This window comes from Medicago sativa, chromosome 8 (assembly GCF_051527215.1).
Source record: "Medicago sativa cultivar Bolivia chromosome 8, Bolivia_mono, whole genome shotgun sequence".
NCBI classification, from domain to species: Eukaryota; Viridiplantae; Streptophyta; class Magnoliopsida; order Fabales; family Fabaceae; genus Medicago; species Medicago sativa.
Window position 1 is genome coordinate 74,944,043 of NC_140756.1, and position 19,347 is coordinate 74,963,389.

A 19,347-nucleotide genomic window follows, 5' to 3' on the forward strand; every position below is an offset into this window, starting at 1 on the left:
TACCTTACATTATTTGAGTTTAGAGGCTATCCATTTTCCATGGTTGGAGACAAAAGGCAACGTGGACAACAATCAGCCCAATCTTTAGGAGCAGATGACTGCGATTGGAAAGTTTCCAACTAGGCTTGAACCCTGTTAATCATGGACATGAATTTATCAATTGAAATTTTAGATTTAATATTGAATATTTATACGAGTAAATGCTTATTTTAATCCTTGTCTCTACACCTCACTCTTACAAAAGTCTCTAACTCAAGATTAAATACAAAGTAGTCTCTGATGTACGCACTTTTGTTATCAGTTTAGTCCCTAGCGTTAAAAATTTATGTTAACTGATGAGGTGGCGAATGTTTTGTGTCGACCAGGTGCATGAGGTGTTACAGGGACTAAAGTGAAAGTAGAAAATGGTCACTTTGACATTTGACCGAAAATCAATATGCCCAAATTGAATCTCAAATTCTTAAATATCTTCATGGATACTTAAGTTCTAAAGGTTAATTACTTAATCCTAAACTCAAAGTCTACAAGCGTTAATTTAGGAGTAGCCTTCAGAAGGTAAGTATCCATGAAGATATTAGGATTAAGTAATTGTCCACTACATTCAAAGCAGCATTTGTGGCGGTTATTCATACTAAATTAGTTGTTTTCAACGCTGATGCGTTGAAAGCCAACGAGCACATGCCGAAGTTGGCTTATCAACTTTACTAGCATTGTTTGGTTGTCGATTACTAGTTATCGATCTTGTTTATTTGATGTCAACTATCTTTCTTTTAAATTGTCGCGGTGCTTGTTGAACGATGTATCAACCATTACTTTCACCTTCTATATGTCAGCCTTTTCTTAAATTTGTATTCAATCTATTCTTGTGAATGTGATATGATTTTGAGGACCTATACCTTTAAAATTTGCCATGAACTAATGTATTTTTTTCTTCTTACTACGAGGGCTTCAAAATAGAGATCTTTGATCAACCAATTAGACTCATGTGGTTAATGAACTCTATCAAATGAAGAATTATTCGAGAGAGAATCCAAACTCGATTGCTAGGTAAAACAATTCTTGGTTACACTATTCTTACTTCATAATCGAACTTCAGTTTACCAGTGTCCCTCCCGTTCAAACCGGGAGATTAACAAAAAAAATAGGGATCTTTGAAAAAATATCCAGCTCGTTAACTATATAACATTGTACAATCACAAATGAAATACCTTCAACAGTGTAAATAAATACATTAACGTTAAACACTACACGCACAAAAAACACAAACAAAATATGATTTTATACGACATGATTCCAGTTACAAAAAAACAAAAACACTTCCAAAAACTAAATATAGTATTATTGGGAGAACATAATTTCACACTTCAACAACAATAGAAGGAAGAAGGAGGAATAAAAGGGGATACAAACCATGAACGTAAAATTGAACAAATTAAACAACAAACCACACTTATCATACAACTTATGTCATTTTTCACGAGTATGTACATAGTTAACGATGCTTGGAGGCAAAGTTGTTAACCAAAGCAAGTGCATTACTAGTAAATTGAGAAACACCAACAACCTTAGCACCAATTGCAGCCTTCAAATTTCGATCCATATGAGGACTAGAAAAGTTGTCAATACAAGTGTTCTGATCGGTAAGAGCAGCACTAACCCAAGTCTGAACATTACTTATGTGCCAAACCAAATCCTCTCCCTTAGCCTTACCCAAAAGTCCAAGCTCCTTAACCGATTTGTTAAGACGGTCCACGCTACTATCCATGTTCGCTTTGCAATCTTGCACAGCACTATATTCCCTAGGCCTAATCCCTTTTACCTTGGAAAATTTCTTCATGAATGATGCACTTGATTGAGTCCTTGATATGCTCACTGTCAAGGCAACGATGGCTAGTTTTTGCTCGTTTTGGTTAATCAAGGTTGCATAGCCCACGAGAGTTTGAACACATACATCAGGGTAACGAGTGGCTCTACATGAGGATTTGATAAAGCTTATTGAATTTTGGTTGGATCCTTTTGCAATTGTTGATTCAGCAGGGCTAGCCATGTAAAGAACAAGGTTCATCAGGACCAGCAAAGAAAGTTTGAGTAATAATCTTCCTTTCATGAGCCTTAGCTATGATTTCTAATATCAAATGTAATGTAAAGAATGGAAATGTGGAGCTTGACTTTTATAGGTACCAATGGAGTATGAAAAATAATTTTTTTATGTATTTTTTCTAGTAAAAAATGGAAGTGGCTTCTTATCAACTTTCTTCCAGTGCTTCCATACCTAAACTTAGTGTGTTTGGATGCTAATTCGTGATCAAGCTCAATGTGTTTAAAACGATATTGCTCAAAAGTTCAATATTTATTAAAGGGAAAATTACAAAGACCTCCCTTAAGGTTTGGTTAAAAGACACATACCTCCCCTCTAGTTTTAAAAATTTAGTAACCTCCCCTCAATTTAACTCTCTTAACCATTTGTTAGTTTACTAACATTAGCTTGCCTTAATGCTATGAATTACCCCTCTCTATATGATTGAATGCATCTGCAACACTGATTCAACCCACCAATATTAATCCAAATCTTTAGACATGGCAACATGAAATGATGTGATGACACTGTATTCCTCTTCTACTTGTTTTCATTTATACTAATTAGTCGTAAGAAATCGATTAATATTCTTTGGTTAACTCAATGTAAAAATCTTTCATAACTCATAACAGACTAGTACCAAAATAAATTGTTGATACTTGAAATGGTAATCATGTTAACAATTTACACTTGCTCCCCTCTCTATTGCATCAGAACTCTTTTCGCTCTTTTCTACGAAAACTATTTTGTTGCTCATCAGATTATATAAATTATTTCTACATAAAACTAGAGGTCATTCAATTAAGGCATAAGATCATTCAATTCATTGATATAGAAACCAGATAAGTTTGAAAATGAGAAAGAGGGTAAACATTCACTTCTGAAAGATAACACTGTTAAGACTTAAGAGAGTGTTAAGAGAGAATGGAGGAATCAATCTATTTAATGAAAACTTAAGGGAGGTTAGTGTCTATTTTAAAACTAGAGGGGGTGTCTCTGTCATTTAAAGAAAACTTAAGGGAGGTGAGTGTAATTTTCCCTTTATTAAATATTGAACTTTTGAGCAATATCGTTTTAAATAATATTATTTAATGAATGCAAATTAAAGTTTATCTACTTTATTTTTAACAAATAGTAATCCAAATATGTATGAGAATTATATAGTACATCTACATAAAAAACATATCTCATGTAACCCAGCCAAACTTATATATAAAATAATAATAATAAGATGTCTGTGTGCGGAATGTTTGCCTCCACGACATTATTATTGACTAACTATGTTTTTATTGGATTAGGACCCAAAAAATGGAGAAAGTGTGAGAGATTTGGTAAAGATGGATTATCGCAGTCTGCAGATGTGTGCTGTAATTTTCAAATTCCAAGCGTGTTATTACTTTCATTATGTGATTTGCAATTTGCAAGGGTGAGATGAGAATATATGTGTGTGTGTGTTTTTTTTTTTATATTTAAGAATATGTCTGCAGATGTGTGCTGTAATTTTCAAATTCCAAGCGTGTTATTACTTTCATTATGTGATTTGCAATTTGCAAGGGTGAGATGAGAATATATGTGTGTGTGTGTTTTTTTTTTTATATTTAAGAATATGTCTGCAGATGTGTGCTGTAATTTTCAAATTCCAAGCGTGTTATTACTTTCATTATGTGATTTGCAATTTGCAAGGGTGAGATGAGAATATATGTGTGTGTGTGTTTTTTTTTTTATATTTAAGAATATGCTTGTTTAAGATTATGCACACACTTAAACCAGGGTTGTCGGTACAATGTATTTGTAGGCATTAAACGAATTATAAATTGAACCCTTCTAAGTGTGTTGATCAGGGATGAGAAAAAAAAACGAAAAAATCGATTAATAGTAAGAATTCGGTTAAAAAATTATTCGGTTTGGAATAATAAATTTTGAATTTTCTTAAAATTAGTTCAGTTCGAAATACAAATAGTTCGGCTCCATTCGGTTCAGTTATTTTAAATATAACAAACAGTTTAGTTCGGTTCGGTTCAATTTTTATCCTGAACCGAAACATGTTCACCCCTAGTTTTGATAGAGAAATATAAAATGGGTCTTGTTAACGGGGTGCAATGGTTAAAGAAACTAAAAATGTAAGTTTTAAATTGAAAAATATATTTTCTTGATTTTTTATGAATTGATTATACAATTTTCAATGTAGTATCTACTATATTTGCTTCCTTAGTTGGTATTTTCGAGATATTGGTTAGCATTTTCCATTTAAAAATTAAGAACACTAAATATGTAATTTTATTTGTGGCATATCATGATATCGCTCTCACTCAAAGCTCAAACATTGATTCGTCGGGTTCTGAGATTCGGTAAAGACAGATTATGGCAGTCTGCAAATGTGGGCTTTAATTTCCAAATGGATTCATTCCAACTTATTACTCCCTCTGATCACTATTATAAGTAAAAATTCACTTTTTAAATTCATTCAATAAATGATGTATGTAGCCTATATATAGACCACATACATCATTTATTGAATGAATCTAAAAAGTCAACTTTTACTTATAATAGTGACCGGAAGGAGGGATTTGCATGTGAGATGATTTATGTTGGGCGGGGATAGTAATATATTGAAGTAGTATATTTAGTTTTTAGGCCAGACTAGATGGGTATCAAATCTTTGAGCTCTTTAGCAATCAACTTTTTAACTTCCTCACCAAATCATCTTTATAATTTTTGGGATAGCAAATTTATCAATTCCTAGATTGCCCAGTTTTAGACTTTTAGTAAGGAAAATGATTTTTCTATCATCAAAATATGACATTTGAGTTTTGTTTGGGAGTTTGGATGGAAGGAAAATGGAGGGTTTTGGAAGGTGGAAAATATCACGAAAAATGAAGAAATCTGTCACATTTTTTGAAAGAGCAATTTTTAGAGCATCCACAATGGAGACTCTCAATTTTGAGGTCTTAAATGGGTCCCACATGGACACATCACTTTTTAATAATTTTTTAATAATAGTACTTAATAGGTAGTCAACCACTCCAATAGAGATCTTCTAACAAAGAGTCTAATAGGGTCCCACAAATATTATTTAATAGCCATGAAAATTATTATTGTAATAAAAAATGATGTAGGCCCATTTAAGAATGAAGGTCTTAAGTTAGACCTTGGATCTTTTAAGACCTCTAATTTTTTTTTCCACAATGGGAGTACCTATTAGGTACCAGGTCTTGAATGGTGAAGACCTCACCATTGTAGATGCTCTTAGAGAATGATTGATTTATTAATGGTTATCATTACTTTATTTTATTTTTTTTGAAAAAGCTAAAATGATATATATATTCACACTAACCAAGGCGCCTCTTTAGCACAAGGCGTGCCAAAGAGGTCACTCTAAATACAAATAGTCTGTCAACAAACGGATCAAAACAAAAGCAAGCATTGGCCTATACCCAAGCAAAGCAACGGGTTCAACCGCCACTGTTGACAACCATACACAAAAGCGGCATTATTAGCACGCAACCACCAATAAGAATGGAACTTGACCTTTTCCACTAGCTCCTCAATAGGAGTGATACTATTATTAAAAATTATATTATTACGTTCTTTCCAAATAAGACCATCTCCAATGACCCTATTGAAAGGGTATTGAGAGTTATTGAACCATTGGAAGCAAGCTTATTGAACATGATGTGGAGGAGAGAGTAGATTAACACATTCAACATGTTTAATGCTTGTCCCGCATTGCCACGCGTCCAAATTTTACTGGCTCAAACGAGCGCGTGTAGCTCACGCTCCTACAGGGAGCGTGACAGAAGCCAAACGCGGAGAGAGAGAGAAGACTTTGTTGATAAAGCATTGACACGTGGCTTGCTACGATTGGCTGCCTGGATTTTTATCTTCTTAATAATTTGGACTCAATTATTTCATTGCAAATAATTTTTTTAATTTTTTTTTTACCAAAATTCGTGATTTTTTTCCTCTATAAATAGAGACTTGGATCATTTGATTTGGACACAGAAAAAAAAAATCAAGTTTTTCACTCTCTTAACCTTATTATTAGCCTTTCTTTTGAAGTTTTAGTCTTTGATTAGTGAAATGGATCCCAATAACAATCAATTCAACACCCAAAATTCTTCTGATTACCCATTTAACTACCAAAATCCCAACAATTATCAACACCCAAATCAATTTCCCAACCAACATCCTCAAAACCCAAATCAATTTCTCAACCAAAATCCTCAAAACATGCCTAATTTTGGTTTTGCCTCAAATTTCAATCACCCATCCTCTGTTCCAAACAACTTTCATCCATATAGATCTATGATGGGATATTCATCTCAAACACCCCCATTTAATGGTTATATGCCGATGATGAATGAAAATTTTCAGAGTCTTGGTGAATATCCTGAATTTTCATCACAAATAAATCGTGGTGGAATGACAAGATCTAATGAAGTCACTCCAGAGGATACAACTCCTAAGAGCAAGAAAAACCAACAAAAGTAGGTGTTAATTAGTGGGTGGATAAAATATGGAACATCCAGTGTTGTCGGAAGAAACCAGACAAGTGAAGCATATTGGGGTAAAATTGCTGAGTATTGTAATGACCATTGCTCATTCGATTCTCCACGCGATGTCATTGCATGCCGAAACCGTTTTAATTATATGAGCAAATTAATAAATAAATGGGTTGGTGCTTATGATACCGCTAAGCGTAAGCAAGCAAGCGGTTGGTCGGAAGATGATGTGTTGGCAAAAGCCCAGGAAATATATGCATGTAGGAAGAATGTTCAATTTACTTTAAAGGAAGAATGTCGCGCTCTCCGTGATCAACCTCGTTATGGCAGTCAAGTGGGAGGCAGTTAAGTGGGAGGAAATGTTGGCTCAGGAAGTAGCGGATCTAAAAGATCTCACGAGGACTCTGTAGGATCTAGTGTTCGTCCAATGGGTAGGGAGGCAGCTAAAAAAAAGGAAAAAAGAAAAGCAAGGACGCTGGCTTGGAGGAGGTGGAAAAGGAGTGGGTTCAATTCAAAGATGTTGGATATTTGTATGTTGGCTTCATATTTCCTAAAACAAATATTCACTTCAGATGTGGAACACAATGTTCCAACATCCAGACCTGGCATGTACGTTCTGTGCTTTGCCTATGTTTACGCACGCGCTTGCTTGATGCATTCAATCCACACCAGCTTGAGTTGGTCTGAACCGTGTGCAATTATGAGGAGATCAGAACATATGTGATTTCTTAAGGAATTGTTAAAATGACTTAGGAAAGTATTTCTAATGTGACTTTTAATAAGCCTACTTTCTAGGAGTTTCTTTATCCGGCTATGTTGATTGAGCATTAAGTCACTGATCCGATCTGAAGCATGATTGAAGGAATGACACGCCTTGCTTCAGTATATAAAGGAGGCTGCAAGACCTGAAGAATCATTCAAGACATTGTTTTACAAAATAGAGTTTTGTTTAGGTTTTGAGTCTTATATCTTGTGAGCCTTTCGTGTATCATCTTGATGCATGTTTAGGACTGCGTTTTGAGTTGTAATATTGTGCACTACTCCAAAGCTTTTAAGAAAGGAGCTAGGTAGATTGTGAACTGCATCTAAGCTTTTAAGCAAGGTTACATGTTGTTATTTTTGAGGGTAACCTCGTTTGATTTGAGTCTGTAATTTAGGAATCACAGGGGATTGTGATCTGTTGTAAGGGAGTGAGATGGGATCTCAGATCTAGGAGTTTCTAGGTTGAAGTCTAGTTGGGGTAGGTCCTAGGTCATAAGTACAAACGTGGTTTGCTGAGAGCTTTTGAATACGGACTGCACTAGTGGATTTCCTTCATGGTTTGGTAGCCCCCAGAGTAGGTGACATTGCACCGAACTGGGTTAACAATTTATATGTGCCTCTTTTCTTTCATGTATGTTATTTCTCTTTGTTATGTTTATGATTGTTAGCTTAATGTTCTAAACATCATATACAACATCTGTTTACTGCGTTCTGTGTTGGAACATCGTTTAGAACATCGTAAGTCTAACGTGCCAGAATAACAATTGGCATCAGAGCATGCACCCTGCCTGTTATTGGGTGAGATCCAGAGGAGATCTATTCTGGCAATATGGAGAAAGAAGGAGGTTTCGTTAACAGACCACCGTTACTAGATGGAACAAACTATGACTACTGAAAGTCACGTATGAGTGCCTATCTCAAGTCTATTGACATCAAGACTTTGAAGGCTGTGATGAAAGGTTGGGAACATCCAGTTGTTCTTGACAAAGATGGCAATAAAACCACGGTTTTGAAGCCAGAAGATGAGTGGACACTGCCTGAAGATGAACTGTCTCTTGCAAACTCCAAGGTCCTAAATTCCCTTTTCAATGGAGTGGACAAAAATATGTTCAGACTTATCAAAAAGTGTGATGTTGCCAAAGATGCTTGGGACATCCTGAAGACAGCTCATGAAAGTACATCCAAGGTGAAGAGCTCAAGGATTCAACTCCTGACGACCAAGTTTAAAAGTCTAAGAATGCAAGAGGATGAGACTATACATGATTACTACATGAATGTCCTTGACATTGACAATTCATTTGACTCTCTTGGAGAAAAACTGTCAGATGAAAAATTGGTAAGAAAAATTCTCAGATCTCTGCCAAAGAGATTTGACAAGAAGGTCACAGCCATTGAGGAAGCCCAAGACGTATCCAACATGCAGGTGGAAGAGCTCATAGGTTCTCTTCAAAACTTTGAGCTTGTTGTTGATAACAGATCTGAGAAGAAGGGAAAAGGCATAGCCTTCACAGCAAACACAGCTGATGATGAAGGATTGGAAGAGGGCATAGAGGATGAGAATCTGTCAGAGGACTTTGTAATGCTAGGGAGACAGTTTAACAAGATTCTCAAACAAGTAAGTAGCAGATCCAGAGGTAAAGGGCGGAACATCAGATGGAACACTGACAGGCAACAAGGTAATCAAAGGTATGATAAAAATGAAGAGAAAAATAGCCGATACAAAGGTGTGCAATGTCATGAATGTGAAGGTTATGGTCACATCAGAACTGAATGTGCAACTTTTCTCAAGAAGCAAAAGAAAGGGATGATTGTGTCCTGGTCTGATGATGAAGGAACAGATGGAGATGTTGATAGTGATGTGTTTTATCTTGGTTTTCGGGTGTCAAACATTGATTACGTTTGAACCTTTCAAACCGGTGATATCTTATTTTTTCTTGGGAAGGGAAAAAGTAAGCAAAACCCTTGAGAATCGAGGTCCGGGAGTTGTTTTCGCTACGGGAAGGTGTTAGGCACCCATAACGACTATAGTAACCTATAGGAACCGTCTTTAATTTCTACGCGCGCGCTTTATTTTTAAATGCTATTTTGAAATGTTATTTACACCTAAGATTTGCTAAATGAAGAATTGGAGGGAGAAGAATGTGTTTGGATTTTTTATTTTAGTTGAATTGAAGGAATTTTGTTCCTTGCCTACGTACCCGTTTAAGGGATCAAATCCACCGTAGTTCTCTTTCAAAAATGTTTTTATTTTTGTTGGTTGATTTTAAGTTTGAAAATGGAGTTTGAAGAATAGAAAGAGGCCTCAAGGGCATGAGATTGGAAAATAGTGAGGTTGAATTAGTGAATTGCAAAAGAAGTCAAAGTTTGATTATTTTCATTGAAATTTGATTAAGAAAATGGAAAAGAAAATACAATGGGATATCGGATCCCAAGGTTTATTTGGAAAAGGTTTGAGTGAAGTTGTTCACATTTGTTTGGAAAATTGGTTTTTTCTAAGTACGAATCCTAGACATTCATCTAAACATACAATCCTAAACATACATCTAAACATGCATATTCTAGCTATATAGTGATGTGTGTGCATGTGTCGGTGCTTGTGTCGGTGTACATCATTAGAGTCCATTGTCCTTTACATCATACCCTAGATACATTCTATGGCCTCTTTGCCAAGAAATTAAAAGCATGAAAGAATATTACAAAATTTCCTAAGTGTTTACATTCTAACTTTTGGTACAAATAGAGATGAATATAGGATGAAATGGAGATGCTTATGATGAATATGAAATATGAAATGAAAAGGTTAGTAGCATAAGGCAATATCAAAGAAGTGAAGTAAGAGAAATACTAGAATATAAAAGATAGAAAATAAGTGCAAATATGGCTAAAATTTGTTCATAAAATGCAAGAACCAAGTGACCTATAATTCTCACATTCCAATTACATTTTAAAGGTTTAGAAACAAGTTTTGGAATGGGAATTAAGGCTACATGATTTACTTGACATTTTTTTTAAAACAAATTTGGAGCATATTTACATTATTTAACTACCTAATGACTTGTAAGCTAAGTAACCTACCAAAATTCACAATTAGGCAACAAAATTAAGCACAAACAGTAGCTAAAATCCTATGAACTCAAGTAGTATAGGTCACCAACATTTATCAAGCAAATTGGATCAAAATCAAGCAAAGATCCACTTATTTTTAGCACAAAATATGACAAAAATAGCAAGAAAATTGACACCTAATTTTTTAACCAATTTTACATGTGAAAATTATCACAAGATACTACAAAAATATCAAGAAATCTACATGAATTTTATGGAATTTTTTAAAGGTTTTTTAAGCTAAAAGTTACAAGAAAATTGCTAGTTTTAGCAAAAAAAAAAAAAAAAAAGGAAAAAGCTATAAAAATTTTTATCAAGATTTATCATGCAAAAATATCAGGAAAACATCTAAAAGTCATCAAGAAGTCATGAAAATATATTTTGGAATTTTTGTAAAAAGTTTTGATGCGCAAGAGGTGCAGGAAGCAAGGTCCAGTGGTGCAACTAGTGAGAAAAACCAAAAAAACGACAAAACTAGCAAAGAAGACCCAGGCCCAGGGTCTCTGATGGATCCTGGATCATCCATTGGCTTCACAGCCTTTAGATTGATCCAGGTCCACGCTTGACCGAGATCCAAGGGCTGAGGATGCACAAAACAAAGTGAAACAAATCAGGCATGCATCAGGACCATACAACTCATAACAAAGGCAGATCTAACGGTCCAAACATGAAGGAGCACAGAGAGAATATAACACGCGCGCGCGTGTGATCACAGGCAGGGTATATAAGCAATTTTCAGAGAGAGAGGGACATAATACACACATATTTCTCTCTCTAACATAAGTTAGAGAGAGAAGCTCTGCAACAACAGGTCTTCTTCTCCGATCTTCTTCCGGCGAGTTCAAACATGCCGGTACGGTGGTCCGCCGGAGGCGCCGCCGTACCGGTGGAGTTTTTTCAAAGTTTTTTACATCTTTGAACTCGTCTTCTCTTCCTCTTTACGGTTTTGAAATTATTTTTCGCAAAGAAGGTTTAGATCGGAGTAGATCTAAGTTTGAATCCTATGACTTTTCAGATTTTCAAAGGTCTTCGAACACCTTGAGTTGAAACCCTAATCTGCACTATTTTCCTCGCTAATTATGATTATGCACTTGGATTTGCAAATTGAACGGTGGATCTTTACAGACTGCATTTCTAGGGTTTCGGTTTCAAATCTTTTCGAAACTTTTTGGACATTCTGCTTTGATTCACCGTTCATGCATGCTTATGAACTTTCGATGATGAATTGAAACCTAGACGAGGAAGTTTTTGCGAATTTACCTGGAAACTCAAACGATGATATGACGAGGACCTTTGTGCTTCTGATGAACGATTTGTGGAACTGAAACGATGAACTTTCTCTTCTCTCTCTCTGATTCGAATCTTCTTTGTTCCTTCTTCTTCTCTCCCGAATTTCTCTGTGATCGTGCAATTCGTCAATCTAATGACGAAATTGCGCTGGAATTGCAGAGTCGATGGATTCGATGATGATGATTTCGTAGGAAATCTCTGAGAACCTTGCTTCAAACTTGTTGCAATTGCTGGATTCTGTTGCGTGTTGAATTCGTGATTTGTTGTTGATGAACACTTTGCAAATTGATTCTCAATCTGATGTGATTTCTGGTGTTTTTGTTGATTTTGCGATATGAATTGTTGATGATGATTCTGTATTGGTGCTGGATTGGAATCTGAGAAAGTTGTTAGGGTTCTTGGATGATGAAGTTCTTGATGAACTTCAATGTGTTCTTTAGTTTTTCTGCGTTTGATCTGTTTTGGTGGTGGAGAGAGAATGCAAATTCTGTTTCTGATTCTTTGCTGAGTTGTTAGCATCTGAATGGCACTGCAATGATTGGAGCCTTTTATAGGCTGCCAAGTGTAGCTTCTGGACCAATAGAATATTGCCACGTGGCACTGGACCTTGTAACAAACTCTTGGACAAATGGACCAATAAGGAACTGACACTTGTACAGACCTAATGACTTGGACAAAAAAAGGACTAAAATGCAAATACTAGAAACTTTAGGACTAAAAATAAAATAAAATGAATTAAAATTGGTAATTGGAAAATAACGTAAAGTGGAACGTCTAAAATTGACAAAACGGACTAAAACGAACCAATGGCCTAAATGAGGTACTTTAAAGTACCTCTCTGCCGAAATTTCGTGTGAAATGACCAAAATGCCCCTAGGGCTAAAAACGACTAAAAACGACTCAGATGCAAATTTAAAATGGATTTTTAACAAGGGATTGAATCAAAGACTCGTACAAGCAACATTAAAAGACTCAGAGACAATTTTTAGGATTTAAACAGTAACTTGACACTTGAAATGACCAAAATGCCCCTAGGGGCAAAACTGACTCAAAAATGACTTCAAATGCAATTTTTTTTTAAAATGGATTTTTACATAGAATGAAACACAGACTTATTCAACCTATTTGAAAGGGCTCAACAAAGTTTTGAAAGATTGAGAGACATTTGACATAGGAAATGACTAAAATACCCTTGCATGTAAATTTTGCAAATAACATTGAAATAAAATGCAGAGAAAGATGCAATTGGTCAAAGACAGTTCAAATGACTTATAAGGCAAGAAAGGAAAGATTGATTAGTATTTTTAGGTCCAAAATTAGGGTATAACAGCTGCCCCTATTTAAGTTTCTTTGTCCGGAGAGTCAAGAGACGAAGTCTTAGAGTTGACGGGACGAAGATACTTAAATATTAACATTTGCACTGCTTTTGGACATAAAAATACGTTTTCAGATTTTCAAAGTTATGGATGCTATGCAGTATTTGATTATGAATGCAAGACAAACAACTGGAGTCTATGGAACCTATCATGTCACTGGGGATTCAGGTGGACATTGACAGGGTAAACAAACCAGGGAGTAGAATACAGGGTACAAGTTGTTCTTTGGGTCGAACTAGTCACTTGACCAAGGAATACAAAACAAGAGATAGGTGCAAGCTGTTCTCGGGATTGAACTTGGCACTTGACCGGAAACATAGACATATAGGCTGACGCAAGCGGTTCTTTGGATCGAACTTGACACTTGGTTGAAGATACAAACAGATAGGCAGACACAAACTGTTCTTTTGGATTGAACTGGCTGTTTGGCTGGAGACATAGACAAAAGGGTTGATACAAGCTGTTTCTTTGGATCGAACTTGCTTGTTGGATTATCACCACATCATGTGGGAGAGTGCAGACTGTTCTCTTAGAACGAACTTGTCGTTTGACCGATAACAAAGCACAAGCTGGGGTACAAACTGTTCTTCAGATTGAACTTGCCGTATGACTGATAACAGAGCATAATCTGGGTACAAACTGTTCTATCGAACTTGCCGTTTGACCGATAACAGAGTATAAGCTGGGTACAAACTGTTCTGCAAATCGAACTTGCCGTTTGTCCGGAAGCATAGGTATACAAGTAAGTACAAGTGGTTCTTTTTTGGATCGAACCTGGCACTTGACCAGTAAAAAGATACAAATTGAAAGTCTGGCTTAACAAGATACCAATTGAGGGTAAATTGTCATTGACTTGATCTGAGAATAGACATGACCATTTTGTTGGCCCAAGGGTAAATTGACATTGATTTGGGTTGAGAATTGACATTGAAAGTTGAGATTGAACAGAGACGTAGACATAGATATTGGAAATTGGAATTAGATTGAGACATAGACATTGACATTGGATTGGAGAGTTGCAATTGATATTGAAATTGGATTGAAATTGGATTGAAAATTGATATTGACATTGGATATTGACATTGACATTGAAATTGGAATTGAAATTGGAAATTGACATTGGAATTGGATTGAAATTGGAATTTTGGCATTGGGATTGGATTGAAATTGGAATTTTGGCATTGAGATTGGATTGAAATTGGAATTTGACATTGGAATTGGATTGAAATTGGAAATTGGCATTGGAATTGGAATTAGAGATTAGCATTGACACTGTTACTGGATGTCAACATTGGAATTGGAGATTGACATCGACATTGTCATTGGATGTCAACATTGAAATTGTTATTGGAGTTGAGATTGCTTCGAATTCGACATTTGACATGGTTTGGAATTGAGATTGGAAGGTTGAGATTGCATCGAATTTGACAATTGACATTGAGTTGAATTTGACAGTTTGACATTGAAATTGAGATTGGAATTGACATTGGAGATTGGAAATTGCTTCGAATTTGACATTTGAAGTTGAAATTGAGATTGGAAATTGCTTCGAATTTGACAGTTGACATGATTGGAATTGAAGTTGGAGAGTTGAAACTTGCATTGAATTTGGCGGTTGAAAGTTGGATATGCTACATGTATGTATGGTATAACAAGGTTATTGGATGTATGAGCACATAAAATGCATGATTATGCATGTATGAATGCTTGAAATGCATGATTGGTTTGTAGTTTGACAGGGAAAGTTTCACAGAGACAGACAAGACATTGGAAGATTGGGCACGTAGTGGCTCGTGCTGCAACATATTCACAGGGGAAAAACCTCTTTGGAGAGACCGTCGTTTGAGAGACGTATCAAGACCATGGCTGAGGGCAATAAAACTTGTAGAGGAGGGACCCTTGGAAGGTTCTTGGATACAGGTCGCCGTTGCTAGGCGTGTCAGTGCTGGGTAAACATTGGATGTTCGCATCTGTGGTCAATGCTTTTCAATTTTCATTCTTTCAAAACCCACTCTTGCCTGAACCGCCCTTTCGGGTTTTCGATTCACCGGGGAGTAATATTCTTTTCATTGCCCCATTTTTGCCTGAATTGCCTTCATAGGTTGTCAATCAGCGGGGTGCTCATTTTTTGCCTAAGCCGCCCTTTCGGGTTTTCAACTTAGCGAGCTTTTGTTTTCATTTTTTTTCCTTTTTCATCTTCATTCTGTTTTTTCATTCTTGCCATTGACCACAGATCATCCTGGGGAGTAACCTGCTTGTAACATGTATTGAAATAGACATTGACATTCATTCATTCATGCATGTTTCATTGAAATATACCCTGTTGCTCAGGTTTGCTTTCAAAATAGACAGAAAAAGATTTTTTCAATTTTCAAAAGATGTTTGTTTCCGGTATTGATGTTTATCAAATGGAAAGGAAATATTTTGTATAAAGCATTGAAAGTAGAAAGAAAAATAGAATTTCAAACAATAGCACAGGCTCAAATTGATGTAGGAGAGTGAGAGTCAGCCAAAGGCATGACTTCACGGATTTACAAAGCTTGGAAAATGGTAATTTTATTGGTTGGTGATACATTGAACACGATGACCGCTACATTTCATAGAAATTTTGAATTCACAAGTACAGAATCCTCTGATGAAGATGATCATTGACAGTTGCAGATGCCCCAAGGGGTGATGGTGATTTGCCAGATATAGTTACTTGTCTTTTATCAACCTCATTTTTGCATGAACCGCCCTTTCGGGTTTTCGGCTCATCGAGGCGCTCATTCTTGCCTGAGTTGCGTACAATCTCAGCGAGCTCTTTCATATTCATTTTTTTTTTTGTCCCTAACTTTTGCCTGGATCGCCCTTTCGGGTTTTCGATCCACCGGGAAGCGCATTTTTGCCTAGGCCGCCCTTTCGGGTTTTCGACCTACCACGCTGTTCTTTTCTTTTTAGACAAAGTATTTCTTGACTATATCGGCATTGACAGGATTTGGAAGCTCAACACCATCCATGTGTGTAAGAATCAAAGCACCACCAGAGAAGGCCTTCTTGACAACATAAGGACCTTCATAGTTAGGTGTCCACTTGCCCCTTGGGTCGGGCTGCTGACTTATTCTTCTTTTCAATACCAGTTCGCCTTCCTTGAATTCTCGAGGTCGGACTTTCTTGTCAAAAGCATTCTTCATTCGCACTTGATACAACTGTCCATGAGTCATAGCATCCATACGTTTCTCTTCAATCAGATTCAATTGATCATACCGACTTTGACACCATTCAGCCTCAGTTAACTTTGCTTCCATGATTACTCGAAGAGATGGAATCTCCACTTCCAAAGGGAGAACTGCTTCCATACCATATACAAGAGAGAAAGGAGTTGCCCCGGTTGAACTGCGCACTGTAGTACGGTAACCATGCAGGGCAAAAGGTAGCATTTCATGCCAATCTTTGTAAGTAGTGACCATCTTCTGAACAATCTTCTTGATGTTCTTGTTAGCGGCCTCAACTGCACCATTCATCTGAGGTCTATAAGGAGAAGAGTTGTGATGTTCAATTTTGAATTCTTCACATAAAGCTTGCATCATGCTATTGTTCAGATTGGAACCATTGTCAGTGATGATTTTGTTGGGAACACCATATCGACAGATGATGTTATTCTTGATAAACTTGACAACCACTTGTTTGGTCACATTTGCATAGGAAGCAGCCTCAACCCACTTGGTGAAGTAGTCAATTGCCACTAGAATGAAACGATGTCCATTGGAAGCCTTTGGTTCAATTCTTCCGATCATGTCAATGCCCCACATAGAGAAAGGCCATGGGGAAGATATAACATTGAGGGCGTGTGGAGGCACATGAATCTTGTCAGCATAAATTCGACATTTGTGGCATCTTTTAGCATGTTTGTGGCAGTCACGCTCCATAGTTATCCAGTAATAGCCGGCTCTTAACAGCTTTCTTGACATGGTGTGACCCGAAGCATGGGTCCCAAAGGTACCATCATGTACATCATGCATCAACTTCTCAGCTTCTTGTTTGTCAACACATCTCAACAAGACCATATCATAGTTCCTCTTGTATAGGATTTCTCCGTCCAGAAGGAATTTGCTAGCCCATCGTCTCAAAGTCTTTTTATCCCTGTTGGAAGCACCAGGTGGATATTCACGATTCTGCAAGAATTGTTTGATGTTGTAATACCAAGGCTTTTTATCATTCACATCTCTATCAGCTTGACCTGGCATATTTTCAATAGTAAACACATGAGCGGGTCTATCAAGACGCTGCACTTTGATTACAGGCACATCATTCCAGTGATCGACACGAAACATGGAAGACAAAGTAGCAAGAGCGTCAGCCATCTGATTTTCATCCCGAGGGATATGATGCAGCTCAACCTTGGTAAAGTATGTCAACAGACGTCTTGCATAATCACGGTACGGGATCAGCTTCTCATGATGAGTCTCCCATTCACCCTTTATCTGATTAATAACAAGTGCAGAATCTCCATAGATGTCAAGGTGTTTAATTCTCAGATCAAGGGCTTCTTCAATGCCCAAGATGCATGCTTCATATTCAGCTATATTGTTCGTGCATTCAAAAGTTATCCGAGCGGTGAAAGGAATGTGGTGCCCCTGCGGAGTTACAATGATGGCTCCAATTCCTTTACCATAAGCATTAACAGCACCATCAAACACCAATCCCCATTTGCTATTGGGATCTGGCCCTTCATTGATCAGTGGTTCTTCACAGTCTTTTGCTTTCAGATACATAATCTCTTCATCAGGGAAATCAAACTTAACTGGCTGGTAATCATCAAGAGGCTGACAAGCAAGATGCTCAGCAAGGACGCTTCCTTTGATTGCTTTCTGAGCTTTGTACACAATATCATATTCAGACAACAACATCTGCCAACGTGCGATCTTTCCAGTAACAGCAGGCTTTTCAAAGATGTACTTGATTGGATCCATTCGGGATATCAACCAAGTTGTATGATTCACCATATAATGACGCAGGCGTTTGGCAGCCCAAGCTAAAGCACAACAAGTCTTTTCAAGCATTGTATACCGAGTCTCACAGTCGGTGAACTTCTTGCTCAGATAGTAGATAGCATGCTCTTTCTTACCAGTCTCATCTTGTTGACCGAGAACACAACCCACTGAATCATCTAACACTGACAGATACATAATCAAAGGCCTTCCTTCCACTGGCGGGACAAGGATAGGTGGCTCTAACAGGTATTCTTTAATGCTATCAAAAGCTCTCTGACATTCATCATTCCACACAATAGGCTGGTTCTTTCTGAGCAATTTGAAAATTGGTCCGCAGGTAGTAGTCATGTGAGATATGAATCTTGAAATATAGTTTAGACGTCCGAGGAAACCTCTGACTTGCTTCTCAGTTTGAGGGGCCGGCATTTCTCTGATGGCTCGGACTTTGTCAAGATCAACTTCAATGCCTCTCTGGCTGACAATGAAGCCTAGCAACTTTCCGGATCGTACACCGAATGTGCACTTGTTAGGATTCAACCGCAGCTTGTACTTTCTCAGTCTTTCAAACATCTTTTTCAAATACACAACATGCTGCTCCTCATCACTTGACTTCACAATCATATCATCAACGTATACTTCAATTTCTTTGTGAATCATATCATGAAACAGAGTTGTCATACCTCTTTGATAGGTAGCACCAGCATTTATCAAGCCGAACGGCATCACTTTATAACAGAACGTTCCCCACGGAGTGATGAAGGACGTCTTTTCTCTATCTTCCGGAGACATTCGTATCTGATTATAACCAGAGAAACCGTCCATGAAGGAGAACACTTTGGATTGAGCAGTACTGTCAACAAGCACATCAATATGAGGTAATGGGAAGTTATCTTTTGGACTGGCTTTATTCAAATCTCTGTAATCAACACACATTCGAACTTTCCCATCTTTCTTTGGTACCGGTACGATGTTGGCAATCCACTCAGGGTATTCAGCTGTCATGAGGAAACCTGCATCAATTTGCTTTTGTACTTCGTCCTTGATCTTAAGAGCCATGTCTGGGCGAGACCTTCTCAATTTCTGTTTGACAGGAGGACATTCAGGTCTTGTCGGTATCCGATGTTCCACAATCTTGGGATCTAGTCCCGGCATATCTTCATAGGACCATGCAAAGACATCTGGATAATCATGGAGAAGTTGAATGATCTTCCTCTTCACCTCTGGCTCCAGTGCAGCACCGGTCTTGATCTCTCGCTTGTTCT

At 37.1% G+C, this 19,347-nt stretch overlaps 1 protein-coding gene and 1 pseudogene across 2 annotated transcripts; one reads left to right on the forward strand and one right to left on the reverse strand.

Moving 5' to 3' along the window:
- Window positions 1–1,317: 1,317 nt before the first annotated feature.
- On the reverse strand, window positions 1,318–2,213 carry LOC146901490 (21 kDa protein pseudogene; annotated as a pseudogene). The gene has a single exon (XR_015021164.1). The product of XR_015021164.1 is annotated as a 21 kDa protein pseudogene (transcript).
- Window positions 2,214–6,385: 4,172 nt separating this feature from the next.
- Window positions 6,386–6,928, forward strand: LOC146901491 (glutathione S-transferase T3-like). Its single transcript, XM_085737056.1, has 2 exons — window positions 6,386–6,564; window positions 6,607–6,928. Exons 1-2 carry the CDS (start codon window positions 6,386–6,388, stop codon window positions 6,926–6,928), a joined length of 501 nt encoding a protein of 166 aa, XP_085593182.1.
- The last annotated feature ends 12,419 nt before the right edge of the window (window positions 6,929–19,347 follow it).